This window comes from Oryzias latipes, chromosome 6 (assembly GCF_002234675.1).
Source record: "Oryzias latipes chromosome 6, ASM223467v1".
Taxonomy (NCBI): Eukaryota; Metazoa; Chordata; class Actinopteri; order Beloniformes; family Adrianichthyidae; genus Oryzias; species Oryzias latipes.
The window spans coordinates 21,035,168-21,056,736 of NC_019864.2; the positions used below are offsets into that span (position 1 = coordinate 21,035,168).

Here is a 21,569-nt window from a genome sequence, read left to right on the forward strand (position 1 = left end):
AGGTCAATGTATTGGCAATGCACCATCTCTGGGGAGACGCCAGAATGAACAGTTTAACGGGCCACATATAGCCCCCGGGCTGTAGTCTGCCCACCCCCCTAGATTACAGCTCTCAGCATATGTAAATTTGATGTTCAAGATGGTTGACTAGAAAAGAAAAAAAAACCTAAACTCAAACTGTTCTGGACTAATAAAATCCCACAAGACATAAATCCACAGGCTTATAATTTCTTTATTTACATACATACAAAATCTGAAGAAGTCACACGTCTGTTTCACTTTTTTTTTTTACAGTTTGATTTAGTAACAGACACAAGGCAGTACGAGTCTTACGCAAACACACACAGAAGTAGACTGAAGCCTCTCACGCAGCAGCTCTGTGACCCGCGCAGGAAAGAGCTGAGGTAAAGCAGAGACGGCCTTAAGGCACAGGCCACAGAGGGGGGAGACACTCTGAAACCTGCAGTTTAGCAGAAAATCCACCTTAATCTGACACCTTTTTACTTTATTTTTGCTGATTGTGTGCTTTTTTATTCCTTAATCTCAGCAAGATTAAATCATCCACAAAAGAAAATGAAGGATCCAGGAGTTCTAAGATGTCACCTTTCAGGGAATATATGTTTATGAAAAAAGTATTTTAAAATAAATGCAAGGAAAGTGCTTTCCTATCCCACAGTCTTTGTTTTAAAAACATTCGGAATGGAATTCTTTTGACATTGGACGCTCCTCAGTTCCTGCTTTTTTTTTTTTTTTTAGAGCAACAAACTTGGAGAATCTGTACAAACATTCAATGCATATCCATACAATAAGCAGTATTTATTTCTTCCATATAAAGAACATGACTTTCTGCAGCACTGTCACACACACACACACACACACACACCCTGACAACTGCACTGCTTTTATCTTTTAATAAGTATTTCTGTAGAGAATGCACAACACCTTTCACTTGACTTTATTCAGTGACGGTACGTGTTAAATATCACTTTATTTACAAACTGATTTCAAATGTTGAACTCTATTGAAAAGTGTTTCCGTAAAAGTAGATGCACTTAATTAAACCTCATCCCTAAAGATAAAAAAAAAGTAAATTAGAAAAAAAGGAGGAAACGTTTTTTTTTTTTTTTTGGTAAATTAAAGAGGTGAGGTTTAAGTGACACCTATAGAAACTTTATCTGAAACTGAATAAGTGTTATTTGAAAACCTTTTACTTCATGCCTTAGCACCATTGTTACAGAGGAATAAAGATCCCTGCTTTAGGTCCAGTTCTGGTCTTTGTGCATGCTCCAAGGCCACGAGAACGTTCTCAAAAGAAACATTGCATACCTCATAAACAAGTGGGTGCCGTGTGCAAAACCATCCAGAGATGAACACATAACCACAAACAAGTAGGGTTGTTTTTTTTTTTCCATCCCCTCTCTCACGGAGAACATGATAACTAAAATCGGATCTTTGATTAAAAAGACACGCCTTGACCCCCCCTCTAATGCCAATGATCCAGCCACTGACCACGCAGCAGCGTACCGACGTTTGTGCTCATTTGGTTCAACGGTGGTGCTTAAAAACCACTCCACCCTGCACCACCTTCCTGACTGAAAGTGCTTTCCTGTACCTCTTTTTAGTTTTGAGGGATGAATGGGAGCAGTGGAGACAGGTGAAAGTGCGCGAGCAGGCGATTCTTGCTCTGAGTGAGGCTCTCCAGAGGAAAGAGGAGGTTTGGTGGTACACCCCAAGACCTCCAGAGGGAGGGTTTATCCTCTAACCTGTAAACGTCTCGACCAAATTTAGAAACTGACATCTGACATTGACTTTTTTTAAGCTAGAGAGGAAAATCCCATTTGTTTTGTTCGCAGCAATTTTAGTCATCTGCCTGACGTGATGCGTTCAGGTTTGTGCTTGAAATCCAATGTTTCTTCAATGGGATGTTAATTTGGTTGTACCGTCTCTCCTCAGAGCAACAACGAGGCAAAAAAAGCACTTCCGGCTTCAAAGTCCAGTGGGACGAAGAATAACCCCCCGGTGTGTCAGTCATTGTTTTGGGGAAGGGAAGAAACTCCTGCGGTCATCAGGATTCCTCCAGGGCTTTGACCACCTGCTCCAGGATGTCGGGGCAGCAGTCTGCGATCTGCTGGAGAACGGCGTTGGCAAATTCCTGCAGCTCTCCGCTCTCTTTCTCACACACCTCCAGCTCCTGCTTCAGCTGGAAGAAAAAACGTTTTTTTTTTTTTTTTAAATAAACTATCAACGTTTTTATCTTCAGAAGACATTGGATTCAAAAATGATCATCACAAAATGCAGATTTCAATAAGATTTGAACTTTGTAAAATCGATGACGTCATATTTGCCGTTTAAAAAAAAGAAAAAAGAAGCGAGCATGGTGTCCGAATTGTTTTTAAAATCCAGGGCACTACATCATCCTACACTAAATGTTCTTTTAGTAGTTGGGGGTCAGGGTGGGAATTCGGAGACAGCCAGGTCAGACTGGCTCCCATCATCCTTTGATCTGTTTTGCCAAAGCATTCTAAGTGGTCTTTTAATGATGATTATGCTGTTTTCTGGCAAAAAACAAGACAAAACAAAAAAACCTGCTGTTTTCTAGGACAGAGTTTCTGCAGAGCGGCAGGACTTCATTAGAAATTCACCTCTAAGTTGTGGGCGGGACCGCTTACACAGGGCAACCCCCCCCTTCCATTCCTGTCACCCATAACTAATCTGTTTACATGTTCTTTCGCTAGCTTACAGCCCCTCGCAACCCCAATCTAACATTACCAGTGTAACAAAAACAGCCAGCAACATTGGAGCTGGGCTGCACGGTGGCGCAATGGTTAGCGCTCTTTCCTCACAGCAAGAAGGCCCCTGGTTCAAGTCCTGGCTGGGGGACATGAACCAGAACATCAATGGGGGACCTTTCTGTGTGGAGTTTGCATGTTCTCCCCGTGCATGCGTGGGTTTTCTCCGGGGTCTACGGCTTCCTCCCACCATCCAAAAACATGCTTCATAGGTTAATAGGTCACTCTAAATTGTCCCTAGGTGTGAGTGTGCATGAGTGTGTGATTGTGGCCCTGCAAAAAAACAGGCGACCTTTCCAGGGTGTCCCCTGCCTTCGCCCGCATGTGGCCAGGATAGGCTCCTGGAGCCCCGTGACCCCGAAAGGGAATAAACGGATTAGAAGATGAATGAATATTGGAGCTATTCAGATGTATAGCTTTGAGCCAGATGAGGAAAATAAAGACACACACGGATCTATTTATAAGTGGATGCATCGGAATGGGGAGCTTTGGTAACAAATACAATATTTTCAAAACGTCAAATGTCATTTTTGTCCATCTGCTCCTGATTTACAATGATTTGAATAAAGAAATACTCAGAAATGCAGTTTTAAGCTTAATTTTTTCAAATATTTGTCCTCCATCATCTGAAACACAGTTTCCATTGGAGTGGGTCTTTAAAACAGCGATGCTACACGGCTTTAAAAGGATTCAGCTTCTGAGCGTCCCTGCTCACCTGTTCGAGGCTCATCTTCTGAAGCTCCTCCTCCCAACCTGCCGGGTCGCCGTGGTGATAGTGAGGGGGCGGGGTCAGCTGGCTGAGGATGCTGGGATCTCGGTCGTGGCAGAGGTCGGTCAAGTGTGCAATGTAGAGTTTGAGCTTACTGCGGTTCTGGCATAAGGCTAAAAGAGGGGGAATCATCTACAGGGGTGGGAAGCAAAAGAGGAAGAACACATCGAGAAAAAGATAAGAAAATACTTCAGCTCAGAAAAAGACTTTCATTATCCGCATGCAAGCTTATCAACCCACCACCAGGACACAATAGAGCCAGATGTGACGGGAAAATCAACACTGATTTGTGCAGCCGAACCAAAATTCCTGATCATTCAACGACCGTTCCTCAGCTCAGCGTCAGTGCACTGACATGCAAAGCCCAGAGGGTTTACACATGCAAACATTTAAACAGCGACCCCCACCTCTCCCAGTCAACACAACACAAGGCCAAACCACAGGATGAGGCGTGTAAACCAAGCCACGATGACCATGGTTGTCCCAGATTTGAGAAGAAAGATGAAGCGGAACCACAAACACGTGAGGTAAACATGCCAGTGACGGATGTGACAGGTTTGACTTTTCATACAAAGCTCACCCTTCGGAACAAAACAGATGTGAGAGAGAGGAGGAGGGCAAAAGACCAGCTATGCCCAAATACCCTCCTCATCATCCTATTAGGTAAGCCAGCCGCAGCATTGGAAAAGGATTTTTAGTTAGTTAATACAGATGAAAATCCTGCTGTGTCCTTTAAATAGCTGGTTTCAGATCAATGGCAGATGTCAGAACGGGCCTTTGTGATCGTTTAGAGGCCCTTTTATAGCAGTCAGGTGATCTACCTGGTCTGGAGAAGGTTTGTGGTTTGTGTGGTCAGCTGCAGTCTTTAGGTGATCGTCCTCATAGTTGTCTGCCATGAGCTTCATCCTGTTCTGAGTCTGTAATTCGAAAACAGAACAATCCTAGTTTTACACACAAATGAATGAGAAATAAATAATCAAAAGCACAATTTACCAAAATAAATCAGAAAATTGTGTCTCTAGGATTTAAAAATATATCCCACTCCAATCACCTTTTGATCTACTGTAAAAGCATCCCCAGAGGTCTTTTAATGATGACTGTCCTGTTTTTAGCCCAAATCAAAAAACTTGTGTCGTGAAGGGACCCCACCGCCCTTCCCCACCCTTTTGCGAAGCAGAGATGTGCAAGAAGCTTGTGGCCTACCGAGGGTATTTTCTACGTCATAAGAAGCCCCATTTTTTCATCTGCTCCCGATTCACAACTATTTGAATATAGAAATATATATATTTTGCAATTTTAAGACAAGTTTTCTTACTATATGTCAATTTTAAATCCAATTTTCTTAATTTATTTACGAAGAATGGGGTTCTGCGTCTGTAATTGTATGCTTGGATCATACCAGAATCAATCAACTCTAGTCATTCCCAGATTTATATTTAATCCATTTGTATAAAATTCCTCATGCTGAAGCTTTTCTTCAAAGCCCACATCTATGATTTGATGAGGAAGAACTGACAGCATAACTTACCATTGCCACCTTTATATTATACACCATCATCTACATGTGAACAGTAATGAATGAAGCTGTGGAAAAGTCTTTAATATAGTTTATAATACTTTCTTCTGACCTGCTGCTTGAGCTGCTGCACCAGTCGGTCCTTCTCCCGCTTCAGCATGGCCACCTCATCCTGGGTTTTCTTCTTCTTAGAGGATGATAACTCCAGCAATGCGATGTTGGCATCCTTCTCACTGATAGCAGCTAACAACGCCTCCTGCCTGTTGGGTGGAGATGAAGCAGTGTGGCGTTTACAAAAACTCAATGATGAGCAGCACGCCAAAAACAGGACGACATTTTACAAGATTAAGGCAGCGATCGATAATCCAGACTCTGCGCCACCCTGCAGTGAGCCAGTGTGCGTCTTACTTCATCTCCAGCACCTCCTCCAGATGTTTCCTGCGCTCGGCTCGCAGGGTTGTGAGATGTGCCTCCTTCTCACACAGAGACTGTTGGGTGGAGCCCAGCTTGGCCCTCATCGACTCCAGCTCCTGTTTCACCTTCTCCATGGCGCCCAGCAACTCCTCCATCTGGGAACACAGACACACTAAGCAGTCAGTGGTGAGCAGAAAAAGGTGCCTGACTGAAGATCCACCACCGTCATGCTTCTTTGAAGATGTGACATTTGGAATAACTTGGAAGTGTGGGGAACTACTGACGAGGGAAGGGTAGCAGAGTTTGTGGGAACATCTGGGAAGAACAAGAGGTTCTGTATAAAATAGATAAGGCCACACTTTGTAAATAGATTTATTTTACCTGCTATTTTTTCAACCAGATAAACCAGGAAACCATTTGAAGTAACTAAACGTGCGTCAATAAAAAAAAATGTAATGATACAGTGTCATCTAATGTCAATAAGATACAGCCATTCTGCATTGACTGCTAAACACTCCCTGTTATATATTAATGATATCCCAGCCAGAGGGAGCTCAGATCTTGAATTTTCATTGATATCTGTATAGTCCTGCTGCCAAATGTCTGTTTTCTGTAGTCATGTATTTTTGCGTCACGGCGGCGACTGAGAATTCACAAGCTTTTGCTTCACATCAGTGTGTGTTTTAACCACAACAGAAAAAAAGGTAAAGGTAAGGAAAGAAACAGCAGGTAAAAAAAATCCCAGAGTGGGCTGGAGACAACCATTCACTGTATATGGGAACTGGACTGAGTGACTCCTCCCCCTTTACGCTCCACACAGGAAGTACCCCATGGCTCCAAGAAACCAAAACCCCACAGACTTCTATAGAGAAAAAAACAGTTATTACTCATTCATTCTATTTTTAGAATAATTCTTGCTAATCCTCTTTTTTTGTAGTGCAAGTTATATAAGCGGCTAATTGGATAATAAAAGTATGTGGTCTTACGTCGAATGTTCAAAATATTTGATTGACTGATTTTCTTGAGCCAGTAGGGGTGATGCCTTTCAAAAATCTCACTTCTAATTGGCTAGAGTGGTTGCCATAGAGATTTTGACTCCTGCTATGTTCCCACCGGGCGTGTGACGCATGTACTTGAACATGCTGAACCTGCATTCTTAAATTCACATTAAGCCCACAGGGAGGGGCTTATTTCTCTACAGTTGGAAGAGGCGTGATGTCAAATGTCAAGTGCAAATCTTGCTCCAGGTTTTTTTTTTTTTCCACAGCTCTAGTACGATGTGTGAAAGACTTAGAGTTCATACAATTCCCATTGGGCACAAACCGCAGTTATTAATTTCTCCTTCATGATCAACGATCAGGCAATTAGCACTTCTGTGAATTAAAAAGGGCACTATCCAACAAATCCCTGATTGGTCGAGGTTCCACCTGGTTTAACTCTGAACCCGCGTTCAAATGGCCGTGCGTTTTGTATGCAAACAGTTGAAGAAACTTGCATAGTGACATGAACGGTAAAGTCTTGATTACAGAAGCCTGAAACGAGTGTTTCCGTGTTTTTCCATGGACTTTTTATCTAAAGTGGTCACTTGAGCGTGTGTTGCCGAGGGCGGTGTGCACATAGCCTCAGACCGACTCGGACTGATCACTACTGACGATTTCTGGTTCCAACATGGTGGCGTTCCTAACTCGGAAAAATGGTGGTTGAATGGAGTTCATGTGATTGGAAGCCATTTTCTATGGGTGATGTTACGTCTAATCGGTCCAGTTCTCATATCCAGTCAATAGAGACAACGCAAACACTTCACAAAAACATGCAGTCTGAGCAACCGCAGCGTCAAAGTGTCCACATGCAGAGCAAATGTGTCCAAATGTAGCGTTGTAGGAGAAAGAAGGGGGGTTGCTGCTGCATCAGACCACATGGCTAGAAGACGTGTTGCTCACATTGTGTCCACCCTCTCTAAGTGTCGCTGCTCACTCATGGACGTCACATACATTGGGCTCATACCTTAGACCACTTAAAGTGGGCGAGGTTGGACTCATGCATTGGTTTGAGTGAGTGCTTCTGACAGGCGGTTGTGTAGCAGAAAGAAAACAAGAGAAAATGACAAGCAAAGGTAAAAGAACTGAGAGAGGAAGAAGAGGCCAGAGAAGAGGCAGGAAAAGAGAGAATGAGCGACACCACTATGGCAGTTAAATGTGATTCACAAAGGAGTGTCGATTTTTTAATCCATATGCAGAGATGTTAAGAAACAGATGCACTGTAGCTTTGGGCCGGTTAATCGTTAACGCAGATGTGTGCTGTGTGCGAGTGCGGTCCACCTGTTTCTCCTGCAGCGAGCGGGCAGCCTCCTCCTGTGCCAGCACCATTTCTCTCTCAGCAGTTATTTGAACGCTCTCCCTCAGCGCTTCCTCCAGCTCCTCAATGCGCTCCGTCTTCTGACGCAGAGTGTCCTTCATGAAAACACAAACATGTGCTTCCTTTATCTGTATTTTGACCCAACATTTCCTTCTGAGGATACCAGCATGCGGCCTCATAAGCCTCACCTTTACCTGCAGGGAGGATTCGGACATGTTGTCCTCCCTCTTCCTGGCCTCGTCCATCAGACGAGCGTTCTTGCTCTTCTCCACCTGTTCCTTGTGCTTCAGCGATGCCACCTTTTTCGTCTGGTCCTTCATCTGCCTGTAGAACCACCACAAATAACCCTTTTAGGGTCTGCTACTATTTATTACAGCGTTGCCTCACTATATCGCCGTTCATCTTTCATGGTCTTACTGTTTTGCGATTTTTATTCTGTGCCATTTTGCAAGCTTTTTAAATCTATATGTTTTTAGCCCATTGTTTTCTGCATCCTGATCTGCCTTAGATTTTGTCAATCAATCTCCTTTGTGTCTTGTCTCTTGTATGGAATGTGTTCGAATGTTGTAGAAAACAGACTGTGTGGAAACCGATGAAGGTGAAAAGGAATTTTTTAAGGATAATCAAAGGATCATGTGGGAAAAAAGATGAACACTAACCTGGAAGCCAAACTGGAGGGATGAGAAATTTCCAGAGAAAAAGACAGGAAAGCAGCAAAGAGAAAAGGAGATTAATGTGAAGAGGAGGAGGAGGGTCGGACTCCTCGGTTCATAAAGCCTTTTCAGACAAGATAAGGTTCAGATTAATGACTGCGTCGCTCCATTAGAGCGCTGGCATTCAGACATTTGTCATTTCTCCATGAATGTTCCAAATGCGTCAGTTAGTGAAACGCAGCGTCTGAGAAATGTTTTCCTTTATGTGAAACTGGTGATTAAAGTAGGTACATCAATATACATCCAGAGTTTACTCACGTCAGATTATATCATATAATGAAATTAGAATGCAGATTGAGCAACATTTGTGTAAAACGTAGTGGAAGCAGCTTAAACAATGAAACCACCACCATCTTTACAGCAGCAAAACTAGGGAAGCTCCTGAACACATTTTTCATGTCAACTGTCAAAAGACTCCTAACAAATAACCCGTGCATGTGGTAGAATAAAAAAAAACAATCAGACATAAAACAGAATAGAAGCATAAAATACAAAAATTGTTTCCTGTTCTTCATTTACCTTTGGCAGGAAAAAAAACAGTGCTATTTTCAAATCCGTTTAACCGAAAATGGGGTTTTCTTTGGACTTCATAATAAATAATCGTAGTGTTGAGTTTACTTGTTTCTGGAGCTCCAACTTCATTTAACCAAGCCACCAGCACGCTCAGTATAAAGCTGATCAATGAAAAAGTGGATTTATTAACCTTCTCCATCAACTAACAAACTAATAACCAATCATTTGAGGCTTCCTTGTTTTATTAAAAGATGTATATCTTAACTATTTGCTGCCCTGGTAAGATTTTAGAAGCACAAAAATATCGGTGGATTTAGTAAGTGAATAACTGATGATAGAATACATCCTCAAATGGCTAAATAACCACTAAAACAAAACTGTGAGTAAGCCGCTCTGGTTATTTCTGATCATGCTCCACCCGCACTCCAAATGATGAGAGAAAGTGTCTGAGTTTGAACCCACCTCTCCAGTTCACTGATCTTCTTGTCTTTATCGTTCTTCTCGTTCTCCATTTCTCGCAGGATTTCCAGCAGGCGGTCCACCTCTGCCTGAGCCTTCACAGAATCTTCTTTGTAGCGATTCACTTCTCGCTCCAGATTCTTGATGCGCTCGGCCAGCTCCGTGTTGGCTTGTGCTTCCAGCGTCGCATTCTGAGCCTTAAGATTTCGATCAAAAAAAATGTTTATCAACAGGTGGAAAACCCTTTCATGGGTGTTATTTTTGAAGCAAATCATCTTACTCTCTTTAGCTGGTTCTCCAGTTTTAGACACTCCTCCCTTTTCTGCTCCAAATTGATCTCCATACTTTTCAGTTTTGAGTCTTTCTTAAGTCCTGAGGAGGCCAGGGAAGATGCATGTTCCTTCAGGTCCAGTAGAGACGTCTGCAAACAGCCCCCCAAAAATAAAGGTTATGGTGTTTAATATTGAAATATTGTCAAACCATTTTCTGTTTTGTAGATCCAAAAGGTCAGACTAACAGATTCACACATAACTCAGGAATTCTTCTAATATATAATTATTCTAATGTGTTCTGTTTTCTTTATTTCACAGAACAGTTTGTTTCTCACCTCTCGGTCTGACAGGTCTCCCTGCAGCAAACTTAACTTCTCCTTCAACTCCTTCAGTTCCTTTTTGGTGCATTCAAGTTCCTCCGTCTTCTCCCGGTCGTCTCGGTCTCGCTGCTCCTTCAGACGCTCTATGATGCGCTCCTAGAAAGATGCAGGAAGTCGTTCCAAAGGATTTTCTGGTAACTGACAAACCGTTATTGGAGTCATTCAGATGTAAAGGTACTTTTTCTGAAAGCGACTCCTCCAGGGTTGTGAGAGCAGTGTCGGTATTGGAAGTGTCCGCCTGCAAAGACTTCACTCTTTCCTTCAGGCTGCTCATCTGCTTCTCTTTGTCTCTAAGTTGCTCCTGCAGGTTCTCAATCTGGCAACCAAGAGCAAATGGAGATTGTTGAAACACGGGCACAACCCACAGAACTGACTGTGAAACAATAAGTTAACCCCATTTACCAAACGTTCCATCAAAATGATCACACAGTTCTTTGGAAATGTCACCTTTTTCTGTAGGACATTAATCTTGCGCTCCTTAACCTCCAACATGTCCTTCAGGTCGTGGATTTCTCCGTTGAGGGTTCCCTTCTCCTCTGACATTTCTTGGATCTGCTTGCTCTTTTTGTTTAGAGTTGCCTCCTTCTCCTCCAAGCGCAGACGTAAAGCATCAACCTGAACAGGCCAGAGAAGTGGACACCATCCACTGCATTTAGTAGAAAATCATTACAAGACCCAATCCGATGAGAACTGTGTTTTGAGCGTTTTTAACATGTTCTTGTGGCATTTTTCTCATGATGGAGGGACATTTATAAAAGAAAATTTAGCTTAAAACTCAATTTCATAACTCAAATTTTCAAATGGCTGTGAATCGGACAACAGACAAAAAAGATGTTACTGGAAAAAGCTCATAGCTGTGACATAGAAACTACTACAGCAGGCCACAAGCTTCCTTCTGCGCTCTATTCAGACAAATCCACTTTCAGACAAATACATCCAATAACATCTTTCTTTTCCTCATCTGAGCTGGAATCTGGCTCAAAACTGTACGGCCGGATGGCTCCAATATTGCTCGCCATTTTTGTTGCACCGCTAATGCCAGGTTGGTGCTTTTAGAGGCTGTAAGCTAGCGGGAGAGCCTGCATGTCTTTGAAAATGACTGTTTCTTTTGTGTGGCTAAAATGCATGTAAAATAGATAAAGAGGATCAGAGTGGGGCTTTAACCAAATTAACTGAAACTTTGGGGGCTTTGGTTTGCCCTACCTCTGTTTGTAGGATGGCAGCTCGCTGCTCCTTCGCAGTGAGGGATTCCTTGAGAACTTCAATATGTTGTTTGCTGTCAGAGAACTGATTGGTCAGGGTCTCCAGCTTCGTTTGCAAACCAAGCATCTCGGTGTCCTTCCTGGAAAGGTCCTGCTTCACCTGCTCCATCTGAAAAACGTTTGACTCCTGACATTCTGCACCTCACACATGATTAAAAGCAGAGAGGAGGTGAGACTTTTCAAGGAAGTTCAAACCAAACGCCCTTGTTTCTGACCTTGTTCTTCATGAACTTCGTGTGACTGCGGTACACTTCCATCTGCTTCATTTCCTCCTGCCGCTCCTCACAGCTCAGAAGTCCGTTTGATTTCAGCATCAGCAGCTCCTCCTCCATGTCCCGCAGACCCCGCTCCATGGAGTTGATTTTTGCATCCTGAAAGTTCAGGGTCACAGCGTCAGCAGTCCTATTATGATCTGAGAGAATCCATGCACCAAAGTCAGATTGGCACCTTCATATCGATAACAGTCTGTAGAGCCTTTGTTTTGGTAGATTCTGGGGTTCCCTCGTAACGACGATGAAGTTCCTGTTAAATAAGATTTTGAACATTATTATTTAAATCAAGTATTTAGTTTTATATCCACAAATCAATGATAACAACAAAAATCTGAGGACTAACCTCTCTAAGTGCTGTAACTTCTCTTTCCCTCTGCTCCAACAAACTCTCCAGATGATGCCTGTGCATCTCTGCATCAGCCAGCCTCCTGGTCCTCTCCTGGTCCTCCTCAGATGCTTTGGCAGACGGTCCTTAAACAGTAACCATGTCAGCGTACAAAGAAAGACTTCTGAAGCGAGGAAGTCTGAAAACAGCCAGCTAAACCAGCATAAACCACTGGCTTTAAAAACTAGCAGAGACCAAAACGTATTGACCTGTTTGGCTCATAAACGCTTACATTTTCATCTTAAAACAAAACACATGGTTTCAATTCAACATAAAAGAAATACTCGGATTATGGAGATGAGTCAGATTTAGAATCAGTGATCTGGATGCATTTAAGGCAAATCGAAGGACATAAATGATGACTAACTGAGCATTTCAATCATCAGGGATCCACAAAAGAATTAGTATAGGATATCTTAAAAAAAAAAAAACTTAAAGTATAGTATTTTATAAATTGTTATTAAATGACCAAATTCAGCTTCTTGATACCTGAGGAAACTAAAACATTGGAGTCGGTTACTCTCATTCACAAAACTTTATTTCAATTCAAGGATAGTTTAAGAAAATAGAAGTTAAATCAAAGAAAAAACAGACGTTTTTTATTCTGTACCTTCTAAGATAAAACTGTCTTTGATGCTTGTTGATGCAAATTTGTACAAAACCACTCCAGCTCCTAAATTACTTGATATTAGCATCTACTTCAAAATGAAAAATAATTGAATTTTTTTTATAGCTGGAGATAAATGCAGCCATCAAGGGGATTAATAAATTAATGATAAATCATCACCCAAATCTTGGTTGATGATTTACATGGCAGGAAGTTGTTGATCTGCAAGATGTAAGAGTGAAATATTGCAAGGAAGAACTGAGATAAAAAGGAGGTATTTGTCCTCTGCTTTCTGACTCAGTCCCTGAAGAAGCGGTGAGGAGCGTCACAGCCACGGCTGGAATCTCCAAACCAGGAATGTGGATTAAAAACCACTGACGAAATATCAAAGCTGCTGTGGTGGTGATAAATATAGATAGAACTCATGGGAAAAATGATCCTTCCACAATTCAAGAATTTATAAAAAAATATAGTGTTTGGAGTTTTGGAGGTTGCTGATTTTTTTAAATCTTAAAAATGTTAAAGTAGTTGTAGTTGTATGAAGGCATCAATTTGCTGCAGTATGACCTAAATGCTAAAAGTTTTTTCCTGAGAGCTAGTTTGGTCATACTTCTCCTATGGGTTTCTTTTAGTTACATGATTTTAGGTTAATTCAAACTATTTGTTTGCATTTATTTAAGAACTGTTTGTCAAGGTAAATTGGTTAAATACAGTCTTGATTACTTTCTTGTTCATTTATGTGTGCATTTTCAAAAAGAAATTTCACTAATACCCTCATGATTATGTTTAAATTATGATCAAACTTCTAACCCCCCCCCCAAATCTCTGATTTCACTAAGAGTATCAGTTTACCCGCCGCGTACCTTTACTCTGCAGCATCTCTAAAAGTTTCTTAATGGACTCGTCTCTGGCCACCAGGGTTTGCTTTTGCGTGTCAATCCTCAGCTCCATTTCCTCTAGCGTCTTCCGAAGCAGGAACAGCTCTTTGGCCTGTCGCTCGTGCTCCCCGTGCAGCCGGCGGTAGTTCTCCTCAGTGGGTTCAGAGGTCAGGGCCAGGTCCCTCCCCTGGCTAGCTGGATCCTGCTGCAGCAGCTGGTTCAGGTCCCGCTGGATCCTCAGCTCATCCTGAAGAGCCTGAACCGTCATCTGGAGATGCTGCACACAGAAAGAATGGATTTTTATGCTTTGCTATGCAACTTTTACTTCTTTTAAAAGTGAAAAACATATTTCTTTGAAGATGTTTTTAAAGACCTACTCCGATGAAAATTGGGTTTTTGTTGTTTTTAACATGCTTTTGTGTCATTTTTCTGATCAGATATGCAAATTAAGCTTAACGTTGCATTTCTGAGTACTTCTTTATTCAAATCATGTGACTTAGGGGCAGACGCTAAAATGTTGCTGGTAAAATCTTGTAGGTGCCGCTCTGCAGAAACTATGTCCTAGAAAACGACACAAGTTTTTTGATCTAGGCTAAAAACGGTATGATCATAACTAAACTACCTCATGGAACAAAGATGATCAGAGTAGGTCTCTAATATCTTTATTTGCTGTTTCAGTTATGGAAAAATGGATGTCCTGAGCGATTTTGTAATAGCCGTGCTTTGATACCACCGTGTTACATTTCATGCTCAAAGGAATACGAAGAGTGAAACCCAATCATCCGGGTGTAGTGTTGCACTGTTTGTGGCATCTGACGCCACAGACACTTGGCAGAGCCGCTGAGGGACGCTAACACAGGCCTGTGTCATATTCTAGTCACTACCAGCTGTGAGCGTTTTCAAACAGAACAAAGAGAGAAGTCACTGCCTGCCTTTATTTCTCTGTCCTCCATACCCCCCCCCCCCCCCGCCCTCCTTCCTTTCTCTTTTGTCTCTTCTAACAGACACCATTCTCCTTCTGACTCATGATTCATTTACCTTCCCTGCTCCTGCTCCATCTCCTCATAATACTCTCACTTCTCCTCGTCACCCTCGCCACCTCTCTTCCACCGCACTCCACGCCCCCTGACTAAGGCTGACTCACTGCTGTGACTGCGCTGATCCCCCCCCCCCCTCACCTCAACACAGCCACGAGCAGACACAAGCACAGACAAGCACACACTCACAGCATCTCATGCTCTCACCCTTTACTGCCTAAAGGGATATGACAAGTCAGGTGCTTCACCTCTACAATGAAGCATTTTTGATGCAAACGTACATGGATCAACTCTAGTAATAATAATGCAATTTAACAGAGTCATAAACACCTAATGACCGACTATTATTCTCCTAGTCTGTTTTTTTCCTTCACTGAAAAAGGAAAAAAGAACAGTCAGTTCACATCAGAGGCGACGGTATGCAGGGAAAGCTGCAGTCAAAGTCAAACAACAGAGATCAACAGTCGTGTGGCAGCCATAAGGAGAGACTGGCCAAAATCTAAATTATACACATGCAAGCATGCAATTGCAGTCATGCACATTCGGTTGGGCGTCCGTCCAAAGAGGGCATGCAGTTTAACTGAGGCCATAATCAGCCAAATGCCTTTGAGAGCTTCTGTGTGTGTGTGTGTGTGTGTGTGCGTGTGTATGTGCTTTCTGTTTTTAGTGGTGCCAGCATGGGAGGTGGAAGCAGACATCTTTAAATTAAAGCACCCCCTGATTAGCCCTGCACCAGTCAGCCATTACTGGGAATTAGTCCAGAGCAGGATTTCTGTGAGTCAGCAGGGGTTAAGGCAGCAAATTATACAGGAGGTTGATCCGTTAAGAATCAATGCTAAACAAAGACTTCCTCTTCATTAATGTAACCTAATTACCAGGCTGGGCCTTTTAAAATGCCTTTAACTATTTTTTAAGGTATAATTGCTAAATGTGTACTAAATTCCCATAATGCACCCTGGCACAGAGGCATATTCTGACTGTCAATAAAGGGACTGCTTTTCAGTTTAGCTCACTATTAGTTTAACAGCATCACAAAAAGCAATAAAAGAATCCTGTACATTAGAATTAACAATGAAAGATTAATAACGCTGCTTTTCAACACACGAACTGCTTAATGAAATCTTTATATGCTGTCGGAATATTTTATTTTTTGAACCCTACAACAGAGGGAGGCAACCCTTGTCAATTCTGCAGTAATAACAAAAGTTTTCTATAATAAAATCAGATTTTTGCTAAATTCGACTTTTTCATTGAGCGCTTTTCCTGCTACAGAACACGTCAAAGAGCTTTATATAAAATAAATAAATGGCTATAAAATAACAAACAGGGATAAGGCCATGCCATAACATCAAATTCAAACAACAGGAAACGTAAAAACGACTTAAAAGCTAAGCTAGAAAGATGAAGTAGACCTTTTTTCTTTAAAACCGTCACAGGCGAGCCTCTCAGTGCTGGAATGTGGCCTCGCCGTGGGTTTTTCTTCTGACCTTTTGCTAAGGATTTGGTTATGTAGCAAGATGTGCTTTGATCAGCAGTAACATTTTTAACTTACTCTGATTTTGTCAGCATGTTAGTCCCATTTCTGAATCTTTAAAAAAAGATTTCTTTATCTTTTTGGCACACATCTAAATGTAACAATCCAGTAAATGAATCGGCTCCTTCAGGTTGGTGTTTTTCAACATTTATGATCATTCCTTTCTCAGAAAAGAGCTCAGCACACCATGCATTAGAGAATAAACTGTATATTAAATAAACTATACTACAACCCTCATTACTTTGTTAATGTCACATGTGACAAATACCATTGATGCTCTTTTATCCCTTCTAAAATTTTACTGCTATATTTACCCAAAATGTATGCCCCTTCTGGCAATTTCTAAAACATTTATGGAGATTAATGCAGCTATTTCATCTACAAAGCATGAGCATATAGCTAAGTATAAGAGGATTACCACAATGTTAAAAAAAATGCTTCTAACCTATGCTACAAGAGGGGGGAAAAAAGGATTGGAGAAGACTTTTATTAAGGTTAGAACACGGTGTTCTTCTACTGCGAGACGTGAAGCTAAAGGGGTTTATTAAAAAAGAAAACAAAGAATTGATGAGTAAAGAGATGGGAAATTTTTGGAAGAAATAATGCGACTTGTATGGGTTCAAAGAAATAAAATACTAACCTGTGCTTCATCTTGAATCACACGATATTGCTCCTTCCAAACTGTGATCTTAGAAGCTTCATCTTTCCTGAGAGCTCGCTCCTTTTTCAGCTCAGGGCTCCAGAAAGTCTTGATAGAATTCATGGAGGAACTGAGTTTGCTTTCCTTGACTTCCACGTCCCGCCGTAACAACTCATTCTCGCGAAGAACCTGAAATACGCAAACAGCACATTTGAGTATTGTAGATTAAATCAGCTAGATCTTTAGAATCTCCACAGAAATAAGCAAACTGGCCAGACTCTCATGAAAATACCTCTTTAAGTTGGGCCTGCAGATCAAGTATGGTGTTGTCTCTTGCCTGCCTCAGAGAATGGGGGACTGTGGAGGCCATGTGGTGGTCCCCAAAGGCTAGAGCATCACCCGCCATCATCCCTGCTGGCAGCACAGCGCTAGCAGGCATTGATGTGGAAATATTAGGAGTGCTGGCAGCTACCACTCCACCGCTGCTGCCTCTGGACGCATATGTCACCCTTTGTCTCCCTATGGTGGTCCCTGTCCCTCCACTTCTGCCTACATGATCACCTGCCATGGCGACCTCATTTTCACTTAGATACATTGGTCCTGATGTGGCATATGCAGCATTGAGGGACTGGATGTTTTCCATAGAAAGGGTTTTGCCCCCTGCTCCTCCAGGTCCTCCTCCACTGCCGCCTGTACTGTTGGTGCGCCGATGTCCCATCCTGGGAGAGCGGGGAAGGCGGGGGGAGCGTCCAGACCCCTGACTGCTAGAACCACCCGCATCTCTTCCTCCCCCATGGTTGGCATCCCCTCTGCCGACAGAGCGAGCACTTCCGTACATTTTTGAGCTAGCTAAAAAAAAAAAACGGATGCACACCCAAAACTATCTGTAGGTGTATGACTTCTACTGCCTTTTTCCAGCTGGATGGATTTAGGCTGGGGATCGCTCAGTTGGACACAGGAAGCAGAACATTCATGATCTGTGGAGCTTCACTTTAAAGACCAATTATCCTGTCTTGAAACAATCACGCTGGCCTGCGAAAAAATACAAAAACAACCACATGGTAACACATCAACACCACATTTAAGTGAAAAGAGAAAATAAAGCACAGAATACATTCCGAATGTAAATTTGAGCAGAACATCAATTCACTTTTAAGTTGTGTAACGACTTATTTTAACAACGATTCGATTTTGTGGTTGCTGATACGATTCATAGTCGTACAAGTTCATGTTGAATGATCCTATAGACTGACCTAAAATCAATTCAGGACATCTTTAGCCAAACCTCCACCAGTGTGCCTCAGAGATAAATACCGGGGTACTGAACAGTCCAAGGGAAGTTTTACAGATGGCTTATATTTCTTGGCAGATAATCAAGTCTAAATTAGATATCTGTACAAACAAACAAGTAAACAAGAATAAATAGCAAATCCATTCACATTTTATTTTCTTAAAGTTCCTAAGTTCCCCCCACTGTTGTTTTTCCACATGAAATAATACAAACAGACTATTAGAGCATTCTAGCACACTGTATGGTCATACGTCTCTGCTAAATTCAAAGTGTTTCCACACATTGGACTTTAATAATGGCATGATGTTTTTTTGTTGTTGTTGACATCACATATGTGTTGTTCGCTGTAATGGTAAAAAAAAAAAAAAAAAACACCATTATATTAATATTGGTGAATTCCTTCTCCAATTTCAATATAATTGATTTACTTTATTTTCAACTGATTTTTTAATGTTATCGGACGATTCCATTAGTAACTTCCCTCAAACAGATCGATCTGGTTGGATTGTAGGAAAATAAACCGGCCGATCGATTAAGTTGAATAATTGTCACAACCTTATTTTAGGTTTATAATCAATAATTTCCTTTATCTCTACAAAATAAATAGGACAGTTACATTTCTCAACATAACAATAAAAAGTCATAAGCAGTATCACGTGTTTATTGTTTATATTTGTACATGTTGCAAATCAAGTGGATGCAGCCACACTTAAGTCAAAGAAAACACTCAACTACAAGAACAACATTTGTGCATTTTAGTATATAGTAAAAGTATTTTTTATTTATCACTAAATGATTGGATTCATAATTTGCACGTCATAATCATAATAAGATACTAACTTTGAAATTGGAAAAGTAATGGAAAAAGTCACACATTAAATATCGTCATTTAATTTAAAAATAAATAAATAACAATATTAGGATTTTAAAAGAAATGTTTACATCTTACTGTCATTTGATCTTGAGGCCTTGCTAGCATAAAGTCACGGTAACACATTATGGGGTCCGGCTAAAGTCTGGCATCCTCACCTGCAGATTTACCCTGTAACCCTTCGTGTTTAAACAGTCTCCCGTTTTTAAATGTCTTCTCCCCAGAGGTATTTCTCAAAAAGCACACGCTACAATAAAACTACTAGCTGGCAAAGGGGGGATTGTCCACGGAACGGTGGGCATTCCGGGGAAGGGAGTGTGTGTGTGTGTGTGTGTGTGGGGGGGGGGGGTCTGTTCTCGTTTGTAATTTTCCCTCCCATAAATATGAACAATTCAGCAGCTAATTCGATTTTTCCTTAAATGCATTTACAGTACATCGTGTCAAAATGCGACTCTGAAACGATTCCCAGCGACTCCGTAACGTCTTCCATGGAGACACCCAAACCATTTTTCTTCACCTCTGGCTCTGCTAAACTCCTGTTTCTCGATTTTTTTTTGCTAGGGTATTTTTTCCGCTAAAAAGCTTCACCCACTAGCCGTTGGCTGGTCCAACAAATACAAGATAAAGAAAAAATATATGTTTTTACATGGTTAACGTAACCGTTAGCTTTCTGTACCATATGGAAGCTAGTCCATCCCAGTTATAGATTCAGGCAGAATCACTATTTTCCTTCCTCGCGCTAACACAATAGCTAGTGGCCAAAACCTCTTCAAACAAACTACCTTTCTCTGGTTGCCTGGTGGAGCTCGGATCAGTTCCAGGTCGCTGTCCTTTTGTCAGATGGACACGGGTGTCAGAAGTGGCAATTTCGCGTTAAATGTTGGATAAATGTCAATCAGATTTTTCCATCTTTTGCCAGCAGTACAAGCGGCTCAGGAGAAGCAGGGCGCTTCAGTGACGTCAAGCCTCCTGTGCGCGTTCACGACAGTCCACTCGCCACGCTCAAAACGCCCGGTCACGAGTCCTATCATGACTTCTTTAGGATTAAGAAGAACACATTTTAAAAGACACTCTCAAATGAAAATCGTGTTATTAACATGTTCTTGTGGCATTTTTCTTACGATGGAGATAATGTATACAGAAAATTCAGCTTAAAATAGCATTTCTGAGTATTTCTTTACCAAAATCACTGTGAATCAGGGGCAGACGAAAAAAATTCTGTTGGAAAGAGCTTGTTGTTAACTTTTATTTAACCAGGTAAAAAACGACAACATTGAAATTAACATCTCTTTTGCTAGGGTAACCTGGCCGAGATGCAGTAGCACACATCAAAAAATATCAAATAAAACAATAAGAGTAGAATTATTACTATTTAAAATCACGGTGCAGCAAATTAACTTAGTGTTATAAAATGCAATAAATGTGAAACAGTCGGACATAGGGTGCAAACGATGTAAAGGGTATGGGAATGTTATAGTGCAAGAGATGCAATATGCATTATACAAAATAAAAACACAAGCAATTACGGATAGACTTTCTCTGCTACACACAATACAAAGAAAAAAATCGAAATGAAAATTTTTGGTTCAGTTTGAAAAGAATTCTAAGCATAGGCAGCAGAAAACCTGAAGACTGAAGCTTGTAGCTGTGACATAGTAGCAACAGCCGCAGACCATAAGTCTGACCATCCAGTTTCAGACAAATAGATCCATTAACACAGGCATGTCCAAAGTCCGGCCCGTGGGCCAGATGCATCCCGCGTTCAAATTTCCTTTGATTAAGTCATTCACATGTGGTTCTTCCAGCAATTTTCTACAATCTCTGTACAATTTCTTGATTGTGGTTGGCTAAATCGTGTTTTAAAATGTTGTAAAACCTGCGGCAACACAATTGTCCGATACTTCTGTGACACTTTCTAGCTCATTTCTAAAATGTCAACAGTAAACACAAAAAAAGTTGAAGGTAAGGGCCACTGCTTCTCAATTAAATGAAAAAGAGATTTTAAAAAGTCAAAATTCTGAAGCTTGTTTTAGATGAAATCCGTTTATTTTTATGGTGCTTTTAATTGCTTTCGTAGTCTGATGATTGCTTGCAACTTACAGTACAAATACAAATCGATGACACAATAATGGAAAACATGTTTTTGACAATCGCTTATTGGGCCAAACCCAGCTTTGCTTCTAACAAATAATAAACATGTGGCACCATCTCCTTTCTGGTCGGTTTTATAAAGATCTTCTGGGAGCTCTCAGACTCTACAGACCAGAGGTCTGCAACCTGAGGCACATGCAGCTCTTTCATCCCTTCATTGTGGCTCTTTGACTAAATAAATAAATGCCACCAATTTAAATAAATAACGGGTTCGCAACTTTAGTTCAAAATTTTCAGTCATGAAGTGTGGTTGTTTATGATTTGATTTTTAACTTATCAAAAACAAATTCAGGGTAAAAGGTTCAATCACCCGCAGATTTCGAGAAGACACTTTTTGGATATGTAAAAATGATCAATAAAACGTGTGCAATGAAAAAAGCTGACGTGAAGTAGCTTGACGTGTTTCCCATTACAGACCACCAGGGGGCGATGTTCACTATCCAAACGGTTTTTAAAATGTG

General features: G+C 41.3%; 1 protein-coding gene across 9 annotated transcripts; it reads right to left on the minus strand.

Annotated features, from left to right (window-relative positions):
• Positions 1 to 212: 212 nt before the first annotated feature.
• Positions 213 to 19,933, minus strand: erc1 (ELKS/RAB6-interacting/CAST family member 1). 9 transcript variants are annotated; one of them, XR_002290319.2, is made up of 23 exons: positions 19,740 to 19,933; positions 17,088 to 17,827; positions 16,796 to 16,984; positions 13,570 to 13,861; positions 12,058 to 12,185; positions 11,890 to 11,964; positions 11,658 to 11,813; positions 11,384 to 11,551; positions 10,628 to 10,795; positions 10,359 to 10,496; positions 10,136 to 10,276; positions 9,809 to 9,949; positions 9,532 to 9,725; positions 8,503 to 8,514; positions 8,032 to 8,167; positions 7,807 to 7,938; positions 7,493 to 7,549; positions 5,483 to 5,643; positions 5,187 to 5,334; positions 4,380 to 4,475; positions 4,139 to 4,214; positions 3,505 to 3,690; positions 213 to 2,200 (listed from the first exon to the last, which is right to left on the minus strand). XR_002290319.2 is itself a non-coding variant. In XM_020703677.2 (22 exons), exons 2-22 carry the CDS (start codon positions 17,631 to 17,633, stop codon positions 2,066 to 2,068), a joined length of 3,393 nt encoding a protein of 1,130 aa, XP_020559336.1. In that variant the 5' UTR covers positions 17,634 to 17,827; positions 19,740 to 19,932; the 3' UTR covers positions 213 to 2,065. The 9 variants fall into 9 exon arrangements, 6 of the variants coding, with proteins under 6 accessions (XP_020559336.1, XP_020559335.1, XP_020559338.1 ...); XR_002290320.2 differs by lacking the exon at positions 7,493 to 7,549 and having other exon boundaries at positions 19,740 to 19,932; XM_020703677.2 differs by lacking the exon at positions 4,139 to 4,214 and having other exon boundaries at positions 8,038 to 8,167; positions 19,740 to 19,932.
• Between the last annotated feature and the right edge of the window lie 1,636 nt (positions 19,934 to 21,569).